The sequence below is a fragment of the Mus pahari genome, chromosome 5 (assembly GCF_900095145.1).
Source record: "Mus pahari chromosome 5, PAHARI_EIJ_v1.1, whole genome shotgun sequence".
NCBI classification, from domain to species: Eukaryota; Metazoa; Chordata; class Mammalia; order Rodentia; family Muridae; genus Mus; species Mus pahari.
In genome coordinates this window covers 6,463,113-6,489,218 of record NC_034594.1, presented here as the reverse complement: position 1 = coordinate 6,489,218, position 26,106 = coordinate 6,463,113, and the positions used below count along the sequence as shown (strand labels likewise).

Here is a 26,106-nt window from a genome sequence, read left to right as displayed (position 1 = left end):
CTTTTTTCAAGTTTTACTACAGCGATGACCTGTAGAAATCCCAATGGGATGCTTTGGCGTGTAGGCAAAGCAATGTCTGCGACTCGCTTATCTTGTACTGTGATTCCTGTCCGTAGGGTCTCTGGTGTACGTTCAGTATCATTTTTCCCAATAGCTAGTATTGGTTTTATGTGTGCCTGTGTTTGGTAAATGTCTTTTCACAGATATAAACAAGATGAAGATTTTCATTTTCCAATTTGCATTGAATTTATATTGATGCTGGTATTGGTGCTGGAAGTCACAAAAACGATACTGTCTAAGCAGCTTATGCTTAAGCACAAAATGAATGATCTTTAAGTATCACATAAATGCACTTACGCGACTTGATAATTGGATGGGATTCATAGCCTGCTGACATAATTGGGCATAATATAGGATAAATTTCTCCAACATATCTGTACCCTTGTGATACATAGAACTCAATAGTCTAAACAGATATTCCTGAAATTATAGAGGCCTCCTGGTATATGGAAACTTCTGATTCAATCATTCCATTTGTGTAAGTGAATGAATGTATGGTTCTAAAATGTACAATGCATATCAATGTGAAACTTGGTGATTTTATACAATATGAAGGTGAAGGATGGGCTCATGCTGAAAGTCCAAGGAAAATGGGCTTGTTTAGTAGTAACTCGGGCTCTAGGCTACAAAATAATTATCCAGAATCCAGTGTCGGGGCTGGAGAGATGGCTCAGCAGTTAAGAACACTGACTGCTCTTTGGAAGGTCCTGAGTTCAAATTGCACCAATTACATGGTGGCTCACAACCATCTGTAATGAGATCAGATGCCCTCTTCTGGGGCGTCTGAAAAACAGCCACAGTGTAGTTACATATAATAAATAAATCTTAAAAAAAAAAAAGAATCCAGTGTCAATGCTTAAATCACAAATGTCTGGGCAGCTTCATTGTCACCACAAAGCTTGGAATTTACATTTCATTGAGGTCTAAGTTTTTTTAAACAAAACTACCAAATCTGTCAAAAAAATTAAAACTATTTAGCAATCTTCACATCACTGTTGATGTCCTTTAAGAAACAAATAATGTTTTAATCCTTTAGGTATCCAAAGAATAAGGGATCAAGCTGTATCTGTTTGTATGTGTTATGTACAACATAAGCTTTCTTGTGATCACCTAAAATAAGTTTTGTGAGTGCGTGTTTGTGTGTGTGTGTGCGCGCACGCCCGTGTGCGCTCATGTGTGTTCATGTGCATAGCCCTGAAAGCAACAATCTGTTCTGTTATCACAAAAGAATGAGCATACAAATTAACCCACTAGTCCTCATGAGGAAATACAGTAAAAACCTGGATGTAAAACTAAGCCTCACTCCAAACAAGTTATTAATACAAAATTAAACGTAGAAAAGAAACCTTAGCACCCGGGAAGTGGATCTTTGGGAGTTTAAGGCCAGCCTGGACCACATAGCAATTTCCACCCTGGCAGGAGTTCCATGGTAAGAACAGACACTGGAAAGAAAGCAAATCGCACTGTGTCACGGAGAAAGCTAGGAGAAATGTGCTCCTTTTCCCAGCTAGTCTCTATGGCAACCGCTAGCAGCTTCCCTGAGCAGATGCTAGACCTCGCGTTCCACACATAGAACCACAGTGTTAAAGATATCTGTTGGTGGAGAGTAGTTGCAACTGAGAAGCTGTGTAATTTCCTTACCTCTTTAACTGCCATAGTCATCACTTGAATAGTGTAGGAATTGAAGTTTTTTTTGGGGGGGAAACACTGAAACAATACTTCTCCTCTATTGATCTCTTCGTGTTACTCCCTTTTCAATACATGTACAATTACAAGCACTGACAAGGTCTGTTTCCAAAAGTAAAAAAAATAAAAAATTAAAAAAAAAATCTCATGATGCTACCACACTAACACATGTATTTGTAATTTTGGATTGTCAAGCTAATTCCCCACCCACTTTCTAAATGTGGACTCAACTAGTTGAATTTATATCAAGCTCCATGCTACTCTTCTCACTGAGAGGGCTTGCCATATAATGGTCACCTTAGATAGTTTACCCTTACCAGGCTGCCCTGTGGGCTCCCGAAAGCATCATTTTATCAAACTTTCAGCTTTACATACTACCGAGGCGCCTAGCCAATTCTAACATTTCATTAATTCTTTTGCCTTAAAACAGGAGGATTTCAAACAAACAAACAAACAAGTTTGGGTTGAAGTCTGTCACACTGAGACCTAATTATTGTATGAAGATAAAATAATAACTTAAAAAAAATGGTCATTACTACAGCTGGAGGAGAAGTCCTTTCAGACTGATAGCATTCATGATAGCCCTGTATTTCTGGCCAAATAAAGCAAAAGACAGACTAGCTGTAAAGTGAAGAAATGCTAATTCTTACTCTCTGGAAAGTATTTAAAAAATATGGTAATGCTATTTCTATGTTATGTGACAAGATGTCTTCCTTAGTGTGTATGTTAGCTCCTAGCAGAGATCCTGACATACAGTGAACACACATTAAATTTTCTTTGCAGAATGAATAAATGATTAAAAACTGAACAGCTTTTTAACGGAGTTTACACTAACTATAAACTTTTGAAGAATACTTGAGTTAAGGTGTAGATGAGTATAGACAGCAAAGAGCTGTGTATGAAGCAATTCAAAAGGATCCACTATGGGCTGCAAAGACTAGCACATCAAACAAAGGCACATGAAGCATAACCCAAGGACATAAGTGGCAGTTAAAAGTCCAGAGGGAAGGAAAGGCATGAAGGCTTGCTTCAGTGTGGCACGCCCACAAAATGAGAAGTCAAAATTCTCTTAAGCAAGGTTTAGTGAAAAAGAAATGCAGGATGACACAAAATCTTACCCCCACAAGAGAAGGTTTTACCTAATGTGCTGGAAAAAAACAGTTAATCCTGTTTGACTGTACTTTGTTTAGCCTTTTTATTTCTTTCTAGTGGGAAATAATTTGTCTGACAAAATAATTTAAAGGTGACAGTGTTATAGTAATATTCAGGGTAGACTGACAGGGTAAAATAAGAAGTTGTAATATCAGTTAAAATGGCTAACCCAGGAAGTGATGAGCTTGTCGTTACAGGTGAACCTGTGAAATTCTGTCTTTAATTGAATGTGGGAAGTAAGGACAAAGATGAATATATATATATATATATACACACACACACAGGGCTTGCAGTTTTATACATACAGGGAACAGAGACAAGGAAGCAGATGGACATCTGGTTAGGATGACGTTCAGTGTGCTGCTGGCATGAAGGGGCCTAATGTGATTCTAAGGATCAGGCAGCTGAAACTATTTATATTAGTGGAGACAAAAAGCTCAAGGAATTCCTGGAAACACAATTCCAAATAACCATTATGAAATGACCATGCATAATAATATCTGTTCCATGTTAAAATGTATATACATAGAGAGAATTTTTTAAAGTCTTCTCTTTCAAAAGCAGACATGAACCTTGTCTCCTTCCACGGGAATCATGTGTTCTTTAAAATATCTTAGGCTGTTTCCCACATAGCCACCAAACCCATGCTTCTCTGAGCTTCCTCAATGGTGTTGGCCAAAGTGCAGACACAGGTGTTAGATAAAAGGGTCTCTCTTCACAGAGCTCGCTCTTTATTGGAATAATTAGGAGCACAAGGTTAAGTAAAAGAAAAAAAAAAACAGAATAATTTGATATCCCTAGAAACAAAGCTAAGCTAAAACACATGGTTTGTATTCGTTTCTAAATAACTGGCACACTATTTTAAAGAAATGTCTTGTTCAAAACAGGGTCCTTCCTATTTTGGCCCTGACCCTCTACAGTAGGTACAAATCATTAAGCAATCAAGGGATATTTACAGGGCATGTTTTGGAAGGCAAGCAATTTGAGGAATTTAATCGTAGTCTGTATCCACTTTTTCTATATCATTAATTTAAACTTTCAAAATCATGTATTTATGACAAAATCTACTCTTGATTGGCACTGATGAAATGTATCACTCATTTAGTTTTCTTACACCTCTGCACACTTTATTTAAAAACCAAGGTACATTTGGAACACAGATTCTGTGGTCACAGGCATGAATGATTCTGCGGGATACAGGTTATTGACACTCTGGATGTAAGGATTCAAAACTTGTCAGCCCCTCATAATATGGCTTTCAGAATTAGGCTTAACTCCTTCAGTGTTCATCTTCTCTTTTTATCACTATGATAGAAATGTCACTTTCCAAAAGGCCACACTGTAGAGCAAAGAATGAATTGCATAGCAATAATGAACAAAACCATCAGTTGGTTTCTTCAAGCAGGTATGGACAATGCCAGTCTTGGTATATAAAACTCTAAGGCTGGAAATGGTGATTCACCGAATTTGTTCTGATCCAGGTGAGCACGGCATCTCCTAGCCCTTAAGTTGAATTAAAAAAGAGTTTCTGACATTCCCTAACAATTTCTATCAGTTAAAAGAATCCATTCACACTAGTACATCTTCTCTTTAGGATTCAGACTTTTTCTCTAGAATTCAAATACAACTCTGTGATTCACACTTCTAAATTTGAAGGTGAAAATCACCAGTTTACTGCAAATCTACTCTCAGTTCCTCAAAACCACTTATGGAGGGGGTGGGAATGCAGAACAGGATGAGAAAAAAGAAGGCGGGGCTTCTGGCTAGAGTCATTAGCACAGATGCTCCTTGGGGCTAAAGAAATGGCTCAGTATGCATAGCTCACAACCATCCTATAGGTCCAGGTTCAGTGGGGGATCCAATGCCTCCGCCCTCAGTAGACACCTGAACTCATATGCACATACCCTTACACAGTCACACATATATACAGACAACTTAAAATTAATTAAAAAATTTTTAAAGTAAATGTCCCTTCAAATGGAGAAATGTTCTTAATGGAAGGAGAAGACATGCCTATGCTTTCCTTTTTTTTTTTTTTTTTTTATTCAGTTAACATTCAATGAAGAGATCCATGTCTATGAGGTATCCTGAGACAAAACGTGAGCACCAACATTAGAAATATCATTGCAGTACTGCATAGTTATAGGAACTCACTATCCAGAGTTAGGAGCCTACTACAGACGATGCATAACCACTCCCTAGTTTTTACTTTTCTCCCATCTGCACAGAATATAATTTAAAACTCTGGGCTGTCTATACCAGGATGCTTCCTGAATCTCTCAGATACATCCAAGATAGCATGCTGAGCTAATGTGGGGACTCAGCTCGATTACCACTTGCAAGAGCAAACTGCCTCCTTCAGCTTCAGCCCCCTGGTCAAGGAAGTAGAGATAATGGCTGTTACCAGGGCTACCGTGAGGCATTAGCAAAACAGCAATGGCTGCTCCCTCCTAAGCGGTGATTGTCTGTGTGGTGGTCCAGATATAAGTGCTTTACATACTTGGTGAAATCTTCTTAGTAACCCTATAAGGTTATCCTCATTGCTACAGCCGTAGCTACAGGGAGACCAGAGTTGAAGCTGAATTTATAGACTGTGTCTATGTGCAGAACGATCAGACTTGTCATGCTCCAAGAATTCAAAGGGCTTTGAAGACATCTTAGGAAGCAGTAGGAACTTAAGACATCAGGTTCCTTTTTAGTTTCATTTTTTAAAAAAAAAATCCAAATTATAACGAATGTGCTTTAACACATCACTCTTTCTGTAATATCAGTGATGGATGGGCCCCAAAGATGCCATTTTTTAATTATAAAAGTATACATTGGAAGAAAAGAATTTTAAGAGGCTTGACTGCTGTGTCATTGTGATTGCTGCCATTACTGCTTTCAATAAAAATGAAGAAGAAATAAAGAAACTAAGCTGCTTGGGGGAGCATAAATCCACGTGGACAGCCTGGTGGTCATCTCAGGACAGAGACTCATTCATCCTTCAAAACAACGTTTAATAAGATTAATTTGAGGGGAAAAGGAGATTACTACATACTGATTTTTTATTGCAAAACACTCCTACAGTATTTGCAATGAAATATGATGAAAGTAACTGAATTATGTACATATTGCCAAACAGACTATAACTTTGTGTTTTTACACAGAAAATACATGTTAGAGATTTTAATCATCGTCATTAGATCTTAGAACACTGAGGTATAAATGGAGCATCTATAAACATTGATTTCTGCCGGGCGTAGTGGCGCACGCCTTTAAACCCAGCACTTGGGAGGCAGAGGCAGGTGGATTTCTGAGTTCGAGGCCAGCCTGGTCTACAGAGTGAGTTCCAGGACAGCCAGGGCTATACAGAGAAACCCTGTCTGGAAAAACAAAACAAAAAAAAAAAAACATTGATTTCTTTGGGATACTGGCTATTCAGGTCACAGAAGAAAGAAAGTAAGTAAATCTTTAAGTTAATAAACATCCAAGAATAGTCATCAAATTCTCTGCAAAGGTACGAAAATGTTCTTGAGGTTATCTATGAAAGAGGAAAGAATTATAAGGGGAAAACCAAACAGCCTGTGTCAGAGATGCGAGCTGTTCGTTGCAGCTATAATTGATACCCCTTCCAGAATTCAGGCTATTATTGCTATGGTGATTTCTGGCAGTGCCACAGTGGCCATTTCAATTCAAAATGATTATCTGGCAGGAGAATATATTTTCAACTAATGTTTGCAAGTAGGAAGGGCTCTACATTTCAGCATCCAAATTTTCATTTCCCTCCATATTTATTGCAGGGTATTTTAGCTTTATTATTAGAATACCTTTCATGGAACTATGAAATACTTCTAAATGATCTCTGGTTATTTAACATTGGCAGCCACCATAACTTTATATTATCCATTGTATTTTTTAGTATGTTCAACCAAATCTAATTTTTAAAAATAAAATCCATCGAATTCTGAATCAAGCACTGCTCTTTCAAACAGACTGTACTCATAAAACTTCCAATCAGTTCATGTATCACATTTCCCAATGAGTCATTTGACATAGGCTTTGCTTTTCAAACATTCTTTATATAACAGAGGTATCTGATTGCAAGAATCATGACAAGATTTTGAATAAGACACACACACACACACACACACACACACACACAAAGATTCCTGTTGGGAAAATATGAACTAATTTAGCTCTTGGCCAGGTAACAGTAGCAAATTTGATTGACACTCCCAGCAACAGAGGACAAGAGGGCTCACTCAAAGCACAGTCAAAAATCAGCTTGCAAAGTAAAGGATAAGGTGAAGCGGCCTGAGAACCATAATCACCGAATGCCTGCAGCAAAGCAGAGGTGCTGTACCCCTGGTATCAGCAAACTTAGTGAGAAGTTGTTCCTTGTCTCTGAAGAGGGATGGTTTCATTACAAAGAGATAGAAGAGCATAGTTGAAAATTGAGCTAAAAATCAAAATCCTCAGAGAGAGAGAGAGAGAGAGAGAGAGAGAGAGAGAGAAAGAAAAAGAGACCATCTATAGATTGTTAGAACCATAATTAATAATTTCTGACCTAAACATTTGGAGGTTCTCTTATTTGCATTTCTCGTAGCTTATTTGCATCCCCTCTTAGCGTCCTCGTGGTTTTCAGCACAGCTATAAATGTCCATTTATTCCAATCACAATGCAACTAATTCTGGCGTTCTCCATTAGACCTTGAATGACTCAGAGGCAGTAATTCAGCCATATTTTTTTCCTCTCTTGTTACTCTAGCACTTAGCACTGTGTGTGGTGTTCATGTGTGTACACTGAATAACACAAAGAAATGTGTGCAGTGAGATGGTGCTGGTTTGACATCACTCTGACATAAAAGGAAACGGCTGTGTAGCGATGTTCGTTACTACAAAAATGTGGTTTTTTTTAAGCGTTCCACGTGTCACAGGACCGGAGTTTAATGAGTGTCCTAGGACCTGGTACAGCATAGAACTACGTGTCTCCGAAGCACAGGATGTACTGAGTTGCTGTGCCAGCTACCTGGTCCTCAAATCAAAGTCCCTCCACTGAGTTGCCTATTCAAATCCTCACGCTCATAAATCTCCATCAGCCATCCCCAGTCAAACTCCGTTTGCCTGGTGTTTCTCTCTAACTCCCAACAAACCTGCTTCATGTACTCTCTTGAAGACTGACGGGAAGTTAATTGCTTGCTATGTTTCATGTCTTATCATAAGTCATGCTGCCCCGTTCTCATCCCCAACCACCTGATTCGTCAACAGCCAAGTCCTACAGCTCCGGCGGGGAGATGGAAATTGGTTACTGATTGACTTAAAATGGCAGGATTCTCTCACAGGGATGTAGGCTGGGACAAAAAAACAGAAGACATTAGCATAACTGTGAATTGCCCAGGTACTACTCATTAACTTAGGAAAATTAAAGTCTGCAGACAGGCTTTTGTGACATGTTACCGGATTCAGTTTAACTTTCCATTTGTCCTTCCCCGTTTGTCCTCCCTGTAAGTCTTTAGAAGAAAACTATGTATTGCCAATAGATCCTTACATCTGAAAATTCTTGCTAGGGAAAACAGCGATTGTTTAAGGGAAAGTTCAAATCAGAGCCCATACCTAGATCTAACCACCTCATGCAAATCACAAGAGCAAATGGTGTTCAGATGTGTAGGTTCCAAATACTGTGAGATGTTGGGCGGAGTCCTGGAGAATCACCAAGATGCTGATTCATAACTTTTGAAAGTCAACATTATGGAATAACACTTGCAGGTACAGAGAGTTTGTTCTCTGACTCGTTCTACTATGGTCCTTTAAATGCTTTGTAATAAAAAAGAAAAAAAATCAGTCCCAAATGCCCAAGATCATTTTTACTCACAAGCCCATTTGTTGGGTTATAATGTAGTTGATAGAAAGGCATGTAAGTAGGGAAGGCAGGGATTAATATACGTGTACCTGTGTTGTTAATAGCTCATCGGCAGGCCACACAATGCATGCTCCAAACTGTGACTGCTAATGTTTCGCATCATCCAGTAAACAAGTATTTGAAAACCTATGGGCCAGATTTCCTTTCTGCAAAACTCAGCCATTATTCTCAGGGAGAGAGCAAGGTTTTAGGTCCCACACATCTTTCAGGCACTTTAGAGCTCTGAATCAGCGTTAAAGGCAGGGCCTGGGATTATGTTCCCCCTTTAGTGCAGTGAGCTACATTGTACTGTTTATAGAAGTAAGACATAAAGAAGCAATGTTTCCCATGACAAACATCAAGGACCCAACTGCTTTACAAAGTCCAAATTTTTAACATTTTTAAACTACTGTAACAATTTTTGCAGAACAGACTCAACTTTTTAAGGCCTGAAAAATCTTACACAAGAATGATGGCTACATTTTTAATGTGCCCACAAGAAGAAAAAGAAGGAAAAAACTTACTTTTTTGTAATCTCTTTCTTTCTTATGAAAAGAAAGAGCCCATTCTTTTTTAGAAAGCACTACAAATCAAAAAAAAAAAAAAAAAAAAAAAAAAAAAAGATTGGGGACATGTCATTTGCATATGTGATGTCTTTGGGGATTACAGGCTCCTGCCAGGCTTAGCTTCCCTCAGTGTTAAAACATTTTTTAAGAAGATATGAGTCAAATTAGGAATGAGAGCCGCCCTCTTCTCTCTTGCAGAAGGTCATGCACACAAGGAAGAGGCACATGGAATTGTTTCAGGAACTAAATCAGAAGTTTCAGACTTTGGACAGATTTCGGGACATACCAAACACAAGCAGTACGGTGAGTACACTCTGCATCCACAGTGTCCCACGCCGAGCTGGGCCACATCTCAGGCCAGCTGCGCCCTCGTCCTCCAGGGCACCCGTAGAACAATAACAAAAACTAGCGCACACAAGAACATTAACAAGCCCAAAAATAAGCTCGGGAAAGGTGACCAGAGGACTTCCTAGGAATAACTGAACCTTGAAAGTGTTTCATTCTAATTTCAGTTGTCCTCCCTGATAAGCTTTAAGTAGGATTAGCTATGTCTCAAAACCAGGTTGGCTTCATATGGCCATTGTCCCACCCTCCAGTTAAAAAATCAGATAATGCAAATCCCTGAACAGTTCGCTAAATGTCCCCATTGTTACCCTAATACCTGCCATTTTAAGGCCACCAAATATAATGCGGTATCAGTATGAAGCTTAACTCAAGTCCAGATGACATAATTTTATCTCCAGAAGATTCGTTTGTTTAGGGATGAGAGCTTTGGATGTATGCCAATATCAGGAACTTGGGTTCTTGGTTGTGGACCATTTCCTCTTCATTCATTCATACCACTGCCATCTTAGTTTAGGACTCCATGAAATTAACTCAGTGCACGGCCCAATCACAGCTCCAGAGCCGGCCTCACAACAACTGGTAAGTAGACTGTGCTAGCTTGAAGTAAATGAAAACACAGCCTCGGACTGCCTGAGCTGGAGCAGGTCCTGCAGCTCTTTGCTGCTAAAGCTCAACTTCCTCTGCTTACATGGAACACGGAGCACAGTCGTGGATGGGGTGTGTACTCGTTTCAGTTCTGGTAACATGACAAAAGCGAAGGTGAGGACACTGAGGGAGGCAGGGTCTGCCGCCTCCCCCCAGCTCTTCAGCTCACATGGGGTGCTCCTTGCCCAGGCAATGTAGCCTGGGGGTGGATCTTTTTTACCAAACTGGAATAGATGAATGATCAATGTATAAATGGATATAGGTAGATGATAGATAGATAGATAGATACATACATACATACATACATACATACATACATACATGATAGATGGATTAAACAGATGATAGGTATAATAAATACATATTAGATAGGTAGATAGATAGACAGACAGATAGATAATGATAGATACATAGATATATAGATATATGGATAGATGAGAGATGAATAAACAGATTATAGATATAATAGATGATAGATAGATAGATAGATGATAGATTAGATGACAAACAGATCAATTGATAAATGATAGATAAATCCATAGATAGGTTGATGATAGACAGATAAAGATAATAGATATAAAGTGATAAAGGTGTACAGATAGACAAAAGATATAATATATTACTTATACCTATAATGTTTCTTACCTCCACATAAATGAGTAACATAGCATTTGATCATCTTCTAGTGATTCTTCCCTATGTATCTTATGAGTCTTAGTACTAGCCAACTAACTGATTAATGAAATTTGTGAATGAAAAGCTAAAGAATGATACATACATATATCTTTGTATTTTTCCTTCATTTCTCCCAGTACTTATACATTGCTGGACATGGTAAGCTACTGATAAATGATAACTATGGGTTTATTTCACAGCAATAATAGCTCAGTCTGTGGTGTTTTTAATGAAGGTTTTTCAAACGGTATACACTTTATCTCTTAATTGGAATCTAAGTAATGTATATATCAAACTAGTTTCCCAAGCAAAGCAAGAAAAAAATTGTTCTAAAGCAATTTCTAATATGAGGCTAGACATAGAAGACCCTGATACTTCATGGTTTGTGAGTGATCTGTTCTCATCTACTCCTCCAAATATTAAATCATCAATTTTCAGCAGCAAATGGGAATGACATTGCAGAGATTTGACCTAAACACATTAGCTGCTCATTTCAGAATGTTGAAAGCTAACACGAAAGTGAATCGAAGGAACATTGAGACCTCAATTTTTGTGTGTGTGCATTGTTTTGTTTTTAAATAGAGGTTGTGTTTACAAGTCTGAACAGCTTATGAAACAGCTACAGCTGGGTGACTGCTAATATGATTGCCATTTCCCTTGTGGTGTGAATTACAACTGGTCTGGGTATTAAATCGTTAATGGCACAAATGCCTATATCTCAGCTTCCTAACAACCAAAATAGTCTGCTAATTACCCCACATCTCTGCAGTACTGTACCTTTTCTAGAAGAGATTTGGAAATATCTATCATTTGGGAGCTTGGGAGTGGAGAAGATATAGTCATTATTGCTGCCTGACTATTGTCCTAAACATCCGAGAATAGAAAAAAGTTCCATTATCCAGCCCTGATTAATAACAAACATGTGAATGAATTCATTATCCTTAATTCAGTCACATCATTTGTAGCGATACATTGCTAATGAAAAATTGCATAATTGGGAAGAGACAGGCATTTTCTTAAGAAATCTGTTTGTTTGTTTGTTTGTTTCGAGGGAGGGCTGCTACTCTCCACCACCTGCCCAGCACTGCTAATGTTGCTCATTATGGAGAACAGTACAACCACAGCGTTCAAAAGGAGACTGAAATATCACCTGATCTATTCAGTTACTTCTAGGCAATAAAGCAATGGATGCCTTGTAGATGATTCCCCAGAGATGAAATCTTTGATCCCGAGGGGTTTCACAGTTTCCTCAAGATCTCTTTCCTCCAAACAGCTTCCAGGAATTCAGGTTGGGAGAATGAAGGAAGCAGAGAGGATGATGATGAAGGAACAAAATAAGAGAGAGAGAGAGAGAGAGAGAGAGAGAGAGAGAGAGAGAGAGAGAGAGAGAGCGCTTTAGGACATTCCTGGCCACATCAGCTATTGGAAATGTTCAAGCAGTCTACCATGCTTCAGATGGTCCTGAATTCTCATGTTTGCCTAATACAACTACCACTGACGTGACCTGATGTTAGCATGTTCTGGCATCCATTGAAGCCTTTTGTGGCCTCTACAGCTATCTCTGCAGAAATCAATGATTACTTTCAGCTGTTTACAGTTAACATTAACTTGAGCCATGGAGTATATGAGGCTCTTTCTCTCATGAGAGTCTGTACACTATCCTCGTGCTAGACCCAACCCACAGGAAGATGAGCATTCTGTAGGCATTGACCCTGGCCACTGGCCACTAGCTCCTTGCCTGTTTGTAGCAAGTCTGTTTCCCTTACAACTCTTCCACAAGGAAGGTCAGGTGACTTCTAATCAAAGGGACTGTCACATATTTGTGAGTGGAGACGAAGACAGGGTTAAGCTGGGAATGCCTTAGGATAATTACAGAAGTGATTAAGAAAGCCAATTTATTATTTAACACAGAGCTTCACAGAGATTCAGTTGATCTTGTGCTGAAAAATAACATTATCCAGTTAGTATCTAGATATTGTGCCAATGCTTAAACTTGGTGATTTTAGTTTATGTGTTTGATCATTAACATACTTTTTTAAAGAGGAAAGGGGAATCCCACCTGTTCCAAAGAGAACAGCAAATGAACTAGCATTTTGATAACAGCAAATGAACTAGCCTTTTCAATACCTTTCAGGGTTGGACTAAGTAGATTTTTTTGTCACACTAAAGAGTCTCCAAAAATTCTTTTAAGCACTCTTGTTTAAAGTAGCTATGTTAACTCTGGACCTGCTGCAGCTTGATCCATGGCAGTGAACCTTTCCATTGATGGTTGGAAGTTCAGATGATTCACAGAACCTCCAGATGCTCAAATGTTTGCTTCTACTTACAAAATAAATTCTCAATTGAGGAGTTTGGCACTCCAAGGCCCATACTATGGCTTCTGTTCATCATTTGCCTAGTTTTGTTTCTGCTATTTCTTTTTCACACCAACTTGAATTAATGAGTGACTGTTGCTATTATTGAATTTTTATATCCTGGTGTGGGTGTACAGCTACCTACCGTCAATCGCAAGTATGTGTTTGTAGCCAACCCTAACTCTTCATGGAATCCTGAATGCCAATTTCTAAGAACAGCTTATGTGCTTCCCACAAACAGAAGCCATCCCCATGCTTTCGTTTGATCTACTATATTACTTTCATTTGGAACACAGATCTGAAATAGATGAGGAGAAAGGAGGAAACAAGAAGATAACGGAAAGAGTAATTACCATCAACATACATTACTCGCTTAACAGAACCATGCCTTTCTACAATTAATATATGTAAACTCGGAGTATATAACCTTAGTGGTTTCATTTGCTTATACACACTTTCCATAATAAATATACTTACAAAATAATGAACATGTATTCAATTCCTCACTGACACTGAAAAACTCTCTTCAAGTACACAAAGGAGACATTGATTGGCAGGTGGCATCAACTTCTTTGTCACAGAAAGCAAAGCTTATCTCTGTTAGGCAAGTATTCAAATTGGAGGTTTATCTAGAATGAATGCATTGCTCAAGGCCACATTCAAATTGCATGAAGGAACTGGTATGTGGACCTGTATATATCTAACTTTTAATCTTGGGTTTCCTAGTGGACCATTCTGCTTTTCTAGATGGGATGTATCATGTCCTCCCCTGAACCTACTATAACAGCCGTGAATAGCATCTGGTAAAGAGTGTCCACTGACGGAAAGCAGGGGGAGAAGAAAGGAGGAATGAGGCGTGAAATGTTCAGCATATATATAGCTGGGGAAATCCCCTTCGGCTGTCCTAAAAGCTTACTCGTCATTGAATCCTATCATTGGCCACTTTGATTTCTTCATAATAAGACTAATTCCTGAAAACATCTAACGAACTCAGGATTTTAGGGTTTATTTTGTAGATGATAAATATTTCTGTAGACTATCTCTCTTGCATATGAGTTGAGATGAGATTTGAAGTACTGGGTGAAATCAATATAAAAACTAAGTACAGTTTTGTGTTCCACTTAGAAATTGGTTATAATGAATTGAAGACCAGATTTTTTTTTGGGGGGGGGGAGGGGAATGAGGCTTTTATGACAGCTAGAGTATTTTTTTTTTTTTAATTAAACAGAGTCTCCTTTGAACAAAGAGTGAGAACAAATGTTCACGCAATCTTAGTAACCTTGGAGAATGAATTCGAGGGCTAATCAAACTGGAAAAGAGCTAGGAGAAGGGACGAGAGTGTGGGAATTATTTCCTTGAAGCTGTGTTCAACTGTCTCTCCTGAATAGTGATAAATTTTCATGAGGTTCTATATCAAATTAAAACATGGACTAGTGTAAAAGTGACAACCCTCACTTGACATTTCCTCCCATGACAATAAATAAATTCAGCTTTAATCAATACTCTGCTCAATTTGACCTCTGTCAGATTAACCAGTGGTTGTTTCAGCGCTTGGGTTTCGCTGTTTGTGTTTTCAGTCCGATTCCCATTTTGTTCTTTGCTGATACTCAACTGATCCTGTGCCATTCAAAACCACTCGCTTATGGAGCTCTTCGTAAATTACACTGATTTTAAATCAATCAAATTCACCAGTGAGTCAGAGCAGCATGTGCGGGGGTTGGTTGTGCACTTACTGAGTTCTACAAGATGGTAGCTGTGACATCAGACATCACTAGGAGAACCCAGAATTTTAAATGATAAGATCCATGCACACTAATTCTTACAAGGAACAGTGGGTATACACATGTTAGAAATGTCCCCCTGTATTGCTGGATACATTTTCCATACAAGTATGCTCTTTAAGAGGAAGGATGATGGATCTGCCACCCAACCACATGGAACGTAAGCATACACAAATACAAAGCAAGAAAATGTGACAGTGTATGAATATTCAAATATGCTAATTTGACATGAAGGGAAAATAATTTAGCTTCTTTTTTTTTTCAGTGAAATGCTACTAGGTTGAGTGACTACTTGACATGTCCCAAGAACTATTTTCAGATTTGTTTACTTTATTAATATTTCTGCCATAATCTTTAGATTTTCCACATTTAATCTTATCAATGACTTAATTCTCCTCTATCTTTCTTGGAACAAACAGCCATAATGATATTTGGACATATCGTCTACTTTGACCTCCACGGTACTGTTCACACCTTTTAATTCCTGAAATTTATACAATAATTTAGAGACTGTATACTTCACTTTGTCCCATGAAAGAAACGTTAAATTGGAATTACCCTTTGCAACTACCCTTAATTTTAAATCATCTCTGATTCCTATGAACTACATACTCTCTTCCTGGGATTGCCAGGAAGTAGTAATATGAATCATAAATAAGAAACCATTCTTTTTTCTCCTCAACAGGAAAACCCAGCACCAAACAAGAATCCATGGGACACTTTCAAACCCCCCAGTGAATACCAACATTATACCACAATCAATGTCTTAGACACGGAGGCAAAAGATACCCTGGAGCTGAGGCCTGCCGAGTGGGAGAAGTGTCTGAATTTGCCTCTGGATGTGCAAGAGGGTGACTTTCAGACAGAAGTATAAGGCAATCAAAGAGAACTTAGGTAGAGACACAGTCGGGTACACTGACACTGGGACTTGGGAAGCCTGACATTTCCACCTGGACAGTGTGACTTTCCTCTGTCAGGACCCCTCCTGTGCCAACATCAGTGTTTTCTTATGGTAATTTCTCACTGGTCAGGCTAGTGGAGAGAGACGGCCAAGTGTACAGTTCTCACCACCCCGTGTTGTAAGTACCCGTGGAATGGATTTGTAAGGTAATCTTTATAGATAAACCTCAAGCAACGATTCATGTTGTAACAGCTTCATGTGGTTTAGTTTTCAGAAAACTTCACCATGAAGCACAATGTATATATTTATGCAGTTTTTAAAGTTTATAACAGTCTGTTTGGCCATTACTACACTTTTTACTTTATAATATAAAAGCAAAGTTTTTGTCATTAAATGAATGTTTGTTGAGCTACATTCTTCATTGCTTTAAATGCAATAAAGTAATAATCTCACTTTTATATGAATAATATATTTCACATCTTTATTATTGCAGTTTTCTCTAGAAGGCTCTGAGTAGCTTTCTCTGCTGCAGCTGTGTATAAAATATTTAAAATGTTGTATGGTGTAAATAAACTTTTGTCTACATATCAGTTTTTAGTGCATTTTATTTTGGATTTGTTGAACAGAAATTTACATATTTATAAAGTTTTCTTTTTCAATACCGACACTGAAAATGTATTCAGAGTTTTAACAGCATACCATTATTACTCCTTTGAGCCTAATGATTTCTCAGTGTAATAATAGGTTTGTATAGTGCTTCTGTATGTCCTACTTAAACGCCCTTCGGAATAATGTACCATGTAAATGGGGTTTGTCAGAAATCTGCGACTATCATCTTTGTCATATCATCATCTTCCCTTCTGTCTTGAGTCAAAATGACAAGTGACAGAAAACACTAGACTACTCAACAGAAGGTGATGCAGGGGAATGGTTTAGGTGATTAAGTTTGCTGCATGTTTCCCAGAAAATGAGTTCTACTGGAGTTCTTCATAATATAAGCATCAACGAACTTCTCTGGGACCTTAAATATCTGATCTGCATAATCACCAGCAGAAGGAAAAGGATAATCGACATGGTTGTCTCTGGTTTGAACGTAAAGAACCTGAGGTGAGCCAACGGCACAAGCGGTTCCCAGTGCCCTCTCTCATGGAGATGTCTCTCGCTTCCTCAGATGTCTGTTCAACGAAGGCCAAGAGGGAACTGAGCAACTGCCAGGGCTTTGGAGAGTGTATCTTGCAGATTGAAGGTGATGGAGAGAAGATTGAGGGTGTGTCCTCATGTGTCCCAGAATGCTTAATTGGATTGGCTTCCAGCTAAGCCTGAGCTGTGTGGTCTGTGTTTGGAACTCATGTAGATGAGTTTGTTCTCCTGGTGACCTTGGGGGACTCTGACATGCATGTTGAGAGGAAGAGACGACACCATGGTGCTTCAGTCTTCAAGTGCACCCCTGAGCTGGAGCCTTAACCACACAGCTCAGGAAGAACCCCAGCCTGTGCCAAAATGTTCTCAGTGTCAAGGTATTTAAAGTATATTTTCATCAGATGCAAAAAGGAGAATAACAAGAAGATTTTTCAATAAATGAAATGCTAATTATGATACAATTATATAGTCTATTGAATTTAGGAAATATTTTTTGGTGAAGAGGACTATTTGATAAATTGTTCCCCTTCTCTGACTCCCCCTTCTTCCTTTTTTCACACCCCCATCTCTGTCTTACATATGTATGCATAAGTGTACACACATGTCTCTTTGTGTGTATCCATAGTTCATGGTTCCATCTCAGAAACTTATAGCTATGAATGAAGACTGTAGAAAGCCACTCTCCAATTTGTAAAACCTTGATGCTTTTGGAAAAATTGTCTCAGTCGCAGTTTTCAAAATATAAATTCAGCAAGTTTAAAAATATATAAATTCAATACATGAGATTAATATTTCCTCTAAAAAGGTGCTGACCTAAAATATACCCTTAAATATTCTCAGCCTGAAATTCTTTAGTTCTACAAAGTCAATACTACATGGCAGTTAAGCAGAAATTGCTTACCAAAATATTTGGGACTAGAAGTTTGGGTTTGCAAGGATGTCCCAAAACATNAGTATGGATCATTTTTCCCTTGTTTTTTTAAAATTCTGTTTTTTGTCAAAATGCAGGTTGAAAGTAGTTAGGAATCCTTCGTTCAGGAAACCTTTTCTANTCCCTTTCTTTTCAAGTTCTGCCCGACTGTTTCACGGGCCTGCTTGTGTGCACACAAACACACCATCAAGGCTGATGTAGCTGTCTGCTTAGACGGGGACAGTTCCTTCCCAGNCTACTATTCTTGTAACCTTCTAGGGCCTTTGGGCTCTTACACTAGAAGTTTTCACCCTGTCCACATGTCTAGAGTTTACTTATGTTCAAGTAAAACATGAATTTCATCTTCATGACATTTCCCATGATTTTCTGAGTTAAAATTAATTTCTCAAACTTTTTGGACACTGTTTCCATCGTTCTCTCAGGACCTCTCAAACTTTCTCTNCTGTTACTTATTCTGACATCCCTGGAAGACTGTCAGTGCCTAGAGGGCAGAATTCATGTCAGATCCATTTTCTACTTCTTATGGGACGTAGTGCAATGATTTTCATACAATAAATGTTTGTAGAAATATCTGTGGCATTTATTTTAGTATTTCTTTCAGCCATGCACAGCAAAGCACACCCTAGTAAGTATTGAGCAAAGATGGTGGATTTGATATCATCCACAGTTAGTATTCTATAGGCTCTAGGTTATAGGTAGCTAAGAAGTGATGAAAAATATCAGACACTCATGCAAACTAAGCAATCTTATTTAAGCATTAGTAATATCTTATTACCATGAATCATCTTTTTGTTCTTAATAATAACATGTGAGTCAATGAATAATAATCCTATGGGTCCAGAGATAGGGCTCAGCAATTAGAGGTACATTTCTGCTCTTTCAGAGGACCCAAATTCAGTTCTCAGGTGGCTCACAACTACCTATAACTCTCTCCCAGGAAACCTGATGCCTTTGCTCTCCTTGAGTTCTGCACACACCTACCCACACACTACATCTGTATATGCATTGATTATCATAAAGAGATGGAGATGATAAGAGCCTTCCTCACCGAAACTTGCCATTAGTAAATGACATCTCAGTGTAAGAGCTAAGGTCTACTGGCTCCTAGCCTATAACCATTGCCCTGATACTGTAGGGTTTTCCACGTGGCCCCCTTCAGATTATGAATTTCTTAAACATAACTGTAGATGTTCTGTTGGAATATTTTCAGAGGAGAAATAGAGGCTTTAAAATGGAATCCTGCCAGCTGTCATGGGGTACTAGGACACGAACTACTATATCAGAAATGTGTAGTCTATCCAGAGTGGCAGACAATCCTAAGTAGATCTGTTTGTCATTATGGTGTGGCTTGCTTGTACTTGACCTAGGTACAGATAATATTACACTGGTTCTGTTACCACCAATTCATGAGCAGTTGGAGGCTGATGAGATATGAACCAACAGCCTTTAGATTATCTTCAGCCTATCTGTAAAATCAAGCAGTCAAGGTTAAAGAGTCAGTTATTAAACCCATGCTTCAGAAAGTTTAATTGCAGATTTTAAATCTACAGTTTCTCAAAAAAAATGTTGTCAGTCTCTAGTTCTCTGCAATTTCTGTCAGCATCAACTAATGAAATCCTACAGATTCCTCCTAGTCCATGAAAGTTATGAAACCAATGTGTCTCTGATGTTTCAGTCTCCACAAAGGTTTCCATGGTGACAAAACCATCTTGTCCCTGAGATCCTTCTAGAGTTAGATTTGTAGCTATGATAAGCATATCAGTAAATAGATTTTAAGACCAAAAAATTAGAATGTAGGGGTGGACAAGAAAAGTGGTTGTCTGGGTCTGGAAATCAATGACCATGAGAACCATTTTCACATGTCAAATGAGCACAGAGTTAGAGAAAGAGCTGCATTTGAAAATCTCACAATGGGAGCAAGGGTGTCATTGGAAGAGGAACAGGACAAGCATCTCTGAGGTCAGGCAAAAGGCACGATTCTTTGTGATCGCCATGAAAAGGAGAATAAAAAGTCAGGTGTGGGAATGAGGTAAAGAATTCAGGGAAATTCTCTCTCTCTCTCTCTCTCTCTCTCTCTCTCTCTCTCTCTCTCTCTCTCTCTCTCTCTCTCTCTCTCTGAATCAACTCTGAGAAGGGGATTTTCCTACCTCCCAGGACTTGAGTAAACTTTTCAAAATTTGTTTAAATTCAAGGATAACTCAAAGATCAAGGCCTGAAGAAAGCAGGCTGTTTCACTAATGTTTGATTACATTTGTCACATATTTTGTAGTAGGGACCAACAGTTCAATTTCTGAGAGTAAGAATGGACCTGGGAAGGTCCGGGTCTGACCTCATCATGGAACCTGTAAACAAAGAGTCCATCCACAGGGTCATCTATGAAGTGTGGGCAGGGGAGATCGTAGGAATTTCTAGAGGAGTTTCTAGAATACAAATGGTTAGGCAATTTCCTGACTTATGTTGTTTTCCAAATGCATAGAATTCTAGAACAATTTGGCCCAAATATGTGAAATCTAGGATGTTATGAGACTGAAGAGAGGCAGCTGGATCCAAGATTACAAGGAGTACAAATTTGGGAGGGACTCCCAGAAGCATGGTCCTGGGCGTCAGCAAGTCCAAGAGGATTTGGGTCAAAAGAAGAGACAGAGACTGGTCAGGACAAAAGTGATTTCTTCCCAGCCAAAATGAAGCTGCTTTCTCTTACACTAATACCAGAGTCACTCGTGGTATTTTTGTACAGATGCGAAATCCTTGCCTTTCTAAATGTTTTGTGTATTTGTAATTCTCTAGTGATCTAACAGGGAAAGACCAGCTCAGGTTACCCGCAGATGATCAGTGCAGTTATGCCTTACAGTGGATTCCATAATGCCAAGATGAATCCATGTACATAGGCTCATATAAAGTTGAAATTTATTATAGGGGTAGAAATTAAGCCCCCTGAAATTGGAGGAATATTTTCAAAGACACCAGTGTTCGACCAAGAGAAAGCATTGTCTTAGGATAGAAAAAAAAATAGGCATGATCCTTTAGCAGAACTAGTTCCAAAGTGATGGTGGTAAATTGAAGATCAGCCAATGCTATTAACTACTGAGCCATCTCACCAGCACCAATGCATGCTGTTACTCTGAGCCTGCCAATCACCCCTTTACCTAGGGTCCTGATTGTTTCCGTAGTGTTGGAATGCTGTTGCAGACATATTGAAAAGGTGCAACTCTGGTTTGTAAGTCAGTTTTTAAAATGTCAGTGGCAACTTACATCCAGGACAAAGCCAAAAGTCCCACTGGGAGCAATACTACAATAAGAGCACAGGTTACACATCAGTCTGCGCCGATACAAAGGACTGGGATGTTTTTAAGAGCAAAAAGGTAGCCATGAATTTGTCTGTTAATCTGTCTAGCAACAATAACAAAAAAAAGTCTCTTCTATTTTTATGTTTGGACACACAAAGCTTAAAGTTGCAGCAATACTTCTACAGAATGAAGTTGCTGCCTGCATGGAATTACAAGCTAGACACACACATTCTCCCTTGAATATTGCATTTCAAAGGGATGGCTCCAACATCCTTGAGAAAAAGCCTCTGGCAAGTAAAACTGGCATGAATCTGTTTTAAAAATTTTATATCCCAGAGAGGCAGATAAAGAATTCACAAGTTTTCCAAAGTAAAGGCTAGAAGAGCAGTGAGATCAGAGCAGTAATACAGAAGAGGCTTGTCTAAAGTTTAGTCAAGTTGAGGAGAACATTAACACACTCTTGATACAAGTCGACTAGCAGAACAGCACCAGAAAAGGAGCCTGTCACAAACTCAGTGGTACAAAACAGTCACCTTAATGCAGCCAGAACATCTGCAAGACTTCTTCCATATAGAACAGAAGTTGCTGTGTCAAAACAGTTCTCCTGATAGACGCCACCCACCAGCAGCCATTGTTGAGTCAATCTGCTTCCCCAGTAGAAGCACAGGCCTCTATTCTGGAATGACTTTCCACAAAAGGAAAGGTGCACAGTTGACAAGTAAGGGTCACCATAACTCAGAGTTGTGTCCATTTTAGAAAAAAACAAGCAAAAAAACAAACCAAAAGTGCTGAACTGGTGTCTGTTTCCCAACCCGAGGATATCTAGACTTAGGCTTTGAAGGTCATGAGACACTTTACATAAGTACTAAAGTAAAATGTTACCCTAAACAACAATAATAAATTTCTGCTCTGTTCTGAACTGGAGAAGTGGGTGGCTTATAAAGATATATCCATTAATTTATTCAGCACATTTACTTCAAACCTGTGACAGGCAGTCCACATCCTTAAGACCCAGTGATTCAACCATGAACAAGAAACAGCCTCTATTTCTAAGGGACTTAGCACCATTGAGAGCACACAGACTAACAGAATTTTAATATCATAATACAGCTGCATAGGAACGAGGACAAGAAGCCATGAGGACATTGGAAAATGGCCAGGTACATATAAATAAAAATTAGCAAGAAGGAGAATCAAGGTGACAGAGCTATGCCAGCCCGAAAATGTCTGCCTTGAGGTCCTAGACTCTGTCTTGGGGCTGTGCCATGTGATGTCTCTGGGCTCCAAGCAACCAGTGCAAATATAGAAACTGCAATTAGCCGTGCAGTTCACAGTGTCTCCAAGATCGACGCCAGCATCTCCTCTGCGAGACAACCAGGAAAAGCCTCCTAAGAACTGTTATGTTCATTCCGTGGCACCAGCAGCATTACATCTTTCCAGAGTTTTACAGAGGTACTGTTATGTTATTTCTTATAGGGCAAGGTGGTCTACAACTCACGCACCAACACAAATCCATCATAACCTCGGTGTTCACTTAATCAGCCTAGACATTCCTTTCATGATATTTTTGAAGGTAAGATTAACATTTAAATTGCTGGACTTTGAGTACAGCAGGTTATTCTCCATAGTGTGGGTGAGCCTCATCAAATAAGTTAAAGACCCTAAGAGGAGAAGACCAATTTCCCCTAGAAACAGGAGATTCTTCGTCCTAACTGTTTCCAGGCTAGAGCTCTTTCTTGAGTTTCCTGCTGCTAGACTGACTGATCTGCAGATATTGGCTTTGCCACCTCCTATATTCACTTGACTCAGTTCTTAACAGCAAATCTCTCCCTTTCCATGTATACAGATTTTCTGCTTCCTCTGGAGAAACTTCATTCGTACAACTAAATGAAATTGGAAACATTTTCAGGCAAATCAAACATGCATTAAGCACGGTCTTCAATAATTTGGATAGAAAACAAACCAAACAAAATAGAAGACTATCTCTCTCTATTCCACACTCGGAAGTCATGCATGCTCACGGATGCTCAGATCCAAGCTGCCAGCAATAATTAAGCTCCTTCTAAGTGATTAGGATTTGTGCACAAATGTTCACTTAATAATAAAAATTAACCTAATAACACATTCTCTCACTATTTTGACTTTGCAACAATGGAAGTGAGCAGACAAACCGCTCCAATATTGAACAGGTGACGGGAGTTACAGCAAAGCCTCCTCATCAATTGAGACAAATTACCAGTGGCTAGCCTGTGTAAATAACTGTGCAATTTGCAATCAGCTAAATATTGAAAGTCCATCTGATTGGCAAATGTTTAGGAAGAATGAAAGGTCGGCTCTGCTGCCGTGAGCTCTAAGTAAATGAAGAGGAGACTGAAGAATCCTGCAGAAGATGGTGAACAAATGACCAAGAAGCTCCTCAAGACACAAGTTTGAGTTTGGTTCATAGTGAGAATAAAAATGACAAGAGATCCCAAAGTTCTATATAGAATATGAAAAGGCTAATGTTTATTTATAGTATTATCATGTATTCAAAAGTATTTTTTCAGGGTGAGTATTCAAGATGCATTTAATATTTTATGTGGGAAGACATTGCTGAGGATGGAACTTCTAACCTTGGGTGTGCTAGTCAAGCATTTTACAGTAGCGTCACATTCCCGGCCCAGCATGTGACTTTTAGTTATATGTACTGATATGTACAGGATAAACTACCTTCAAAACACAGCCCAGGGTAATTAGCATTAATCACTCCATTAAACAAGTAGAGCATGAAAACCGTGAATTTAATGTTTGTGATGGTGATTTTTCGTCAGTGGATAAGAGATCCATTCTCCTCGTTTTACTTCATAGCCATAAAATCATATCATAAGAGAGAAGAATGCTGCAGTAGGTGACTAGCACCTCTCTGTTCTATAAACAGGAGAGGGATATGCCACAGCCAGTCCATCAAGAAATCATAACATATCATTAATACGGAGTGATGCTATTAGAGTTTGGTTTTGTCCCACAGTGAATTATCTGGTATTTCCTTGGAAAATTGTGAAAAACTTCAACTCTTGAGGTATAGTGTAGACAACTTATATGGGAGGCACATAATCATAAATAAAAGGTACATGTTGTCCTGAGGAACATTTTTATTTATTCTGGGGTTTGTTTCTCCTTGAAGAATTGCTTTTAAGGTGTGTCAGGGAGAGAATGTAAAAGCAATCAAAGAAAGATGAGCTATGTGCCCATAGCTTGCCAGCACTTCTATCAAATAATGCTCCAAGCCCAGTTGTGGCTCTTTTGTTGCTGTTGCTATTGCTGATGATGATGATAATGAAGATGTTCCAGTAACTGAAACAGGACCTTGGTCAGACTAACTAAGTGTTCCACCACTGCATCTCTAACCCCTGCCACACCTTTTTAATATGATGCTTAATAACTACTATTGCTAATTTTTTAAATTAAATATTAAGTGACATTCCCCAAAAGAAAATCTGCATCAATAACTTTCTTCAACATTAGCCCAGGGAAGTAATTCTGGAGATACAAATATCAAATCACTAGGCATATTGGCAGATAAAGTTTTGTATCTTCTACAAAATCATAATCCCCAGTTGCCATTTGAGCTTTATAAACAGGGAAGGTGAATGAGTTTAGATCTATTTCTATGCAAACCCTGACTGCCACTGTCTTTAATTACAGCAGCTTAGATTTTTGCCTGGTGAGTTCTGTGCTGGAGTCTGACAAGGATTTTCCACGGCTGCCCCTAGCTCATCTCTCCTTCATTGGAACACAAGGAAACTGAGCATCCGAGGGAGCTGAAAAACCCTTCCCTAGCAATTCCATGCTCTCAACGACCCACAGAACTGAGTAATAGAAGAAGAGACACAGAGCCACATCTGTCATTAGCACCCAGTCATCTCATCACTCAGCAGAGAGATCCTGCTCCCATACTTTCCAAAAAAGGGGAATATTCTCAGGGATCATCATCAACTTCCACTATGAAGACATTGTGCCCGGAGCTATACTTAAGTTATAGGACCTTGGAGAGTGGTAAGCATTTAGGCAACTGTTCATTTTCCTCTGTTTTCAAAGTTCTGAAGATCCAGTCTCCAGACAGACATGCCGTATCAGATGCCCCATCTGATGAGAGGTGTTGGATAGTGCATCTCTTAACGTAATCTCATCTTTGGATTGTCATCAGATGGCTGAAATCTAGTCCCACTTTTCTTCATGGAGTGGTGCAAGTATTAAGCCGGCCATTGGTCATGCTTTGGATTGAGACTCTCCAATACTATTACGGGCTCTCAGCTTTAGTCACCTGCACACTCAATTGTGAGGACGCTCATTTAGTCAGCCGCCTCAAAGAGGAAGAGCAGGAGGTGCATGTGAAACTGTTCTGGCTACTCACTTGAGAGGTGCTTGTGATGGAGCACCAGTCTCGGGGCGAACAAGTCCTTCCCTCGTACCGCAGAGAAGCATGGAGCAGGAGGAAGCCAAAACAATCCTCTTCTCCTGCCAAGTTTGCCAGAAAACCAGAGAACACTTCACAGAAATCCGTTCTGGCCTCTTTAAGAGGGACCAGGCAGTGGTTATTAGCATGGTTTGTTTTCATGGAGTTGCAGAATATTTATCTAATGAAAAATTTAGGCTCTCCAAACATATGAATATTAAGTAGTGAGTGGCCTTTCTTAATGCTCTTCCAGCCCTGGATCCTAAGA

General features: G+C 39.0%; 1 protein-coding gene across 1 annotated transcript in view; it reads left to right on the top strand.

The window, feature by feature from the left end:
* The window catches only part of Adgrb3 (adhesion G protein-coupled receptor B3), a 719,524-nt gene extending 702,889 nt beyond the window's left edge, over nucleotides 1-16,635 (top strand). Inside the window, exons 30-31 of the mRNA XM_021197371.2 lie at nucleotides 9,543-9,647; nucleotides 15,830-16,635. Coding sequence (XP_021053030.1) covers nucleotides 9,543-9,647; nucleotides 15,830-16,018 — 294 coding nt within the window. The 3' untranslated portion in view covers nucleotides 16,019-16,635. The remainder of the gene's footprint in view (nucleotides 1-9,542; nucleotides 9,648-15,829) is intronic.
* Nucleotides 16,636-26,106: the final 9,471 nt, after the last annotated feature.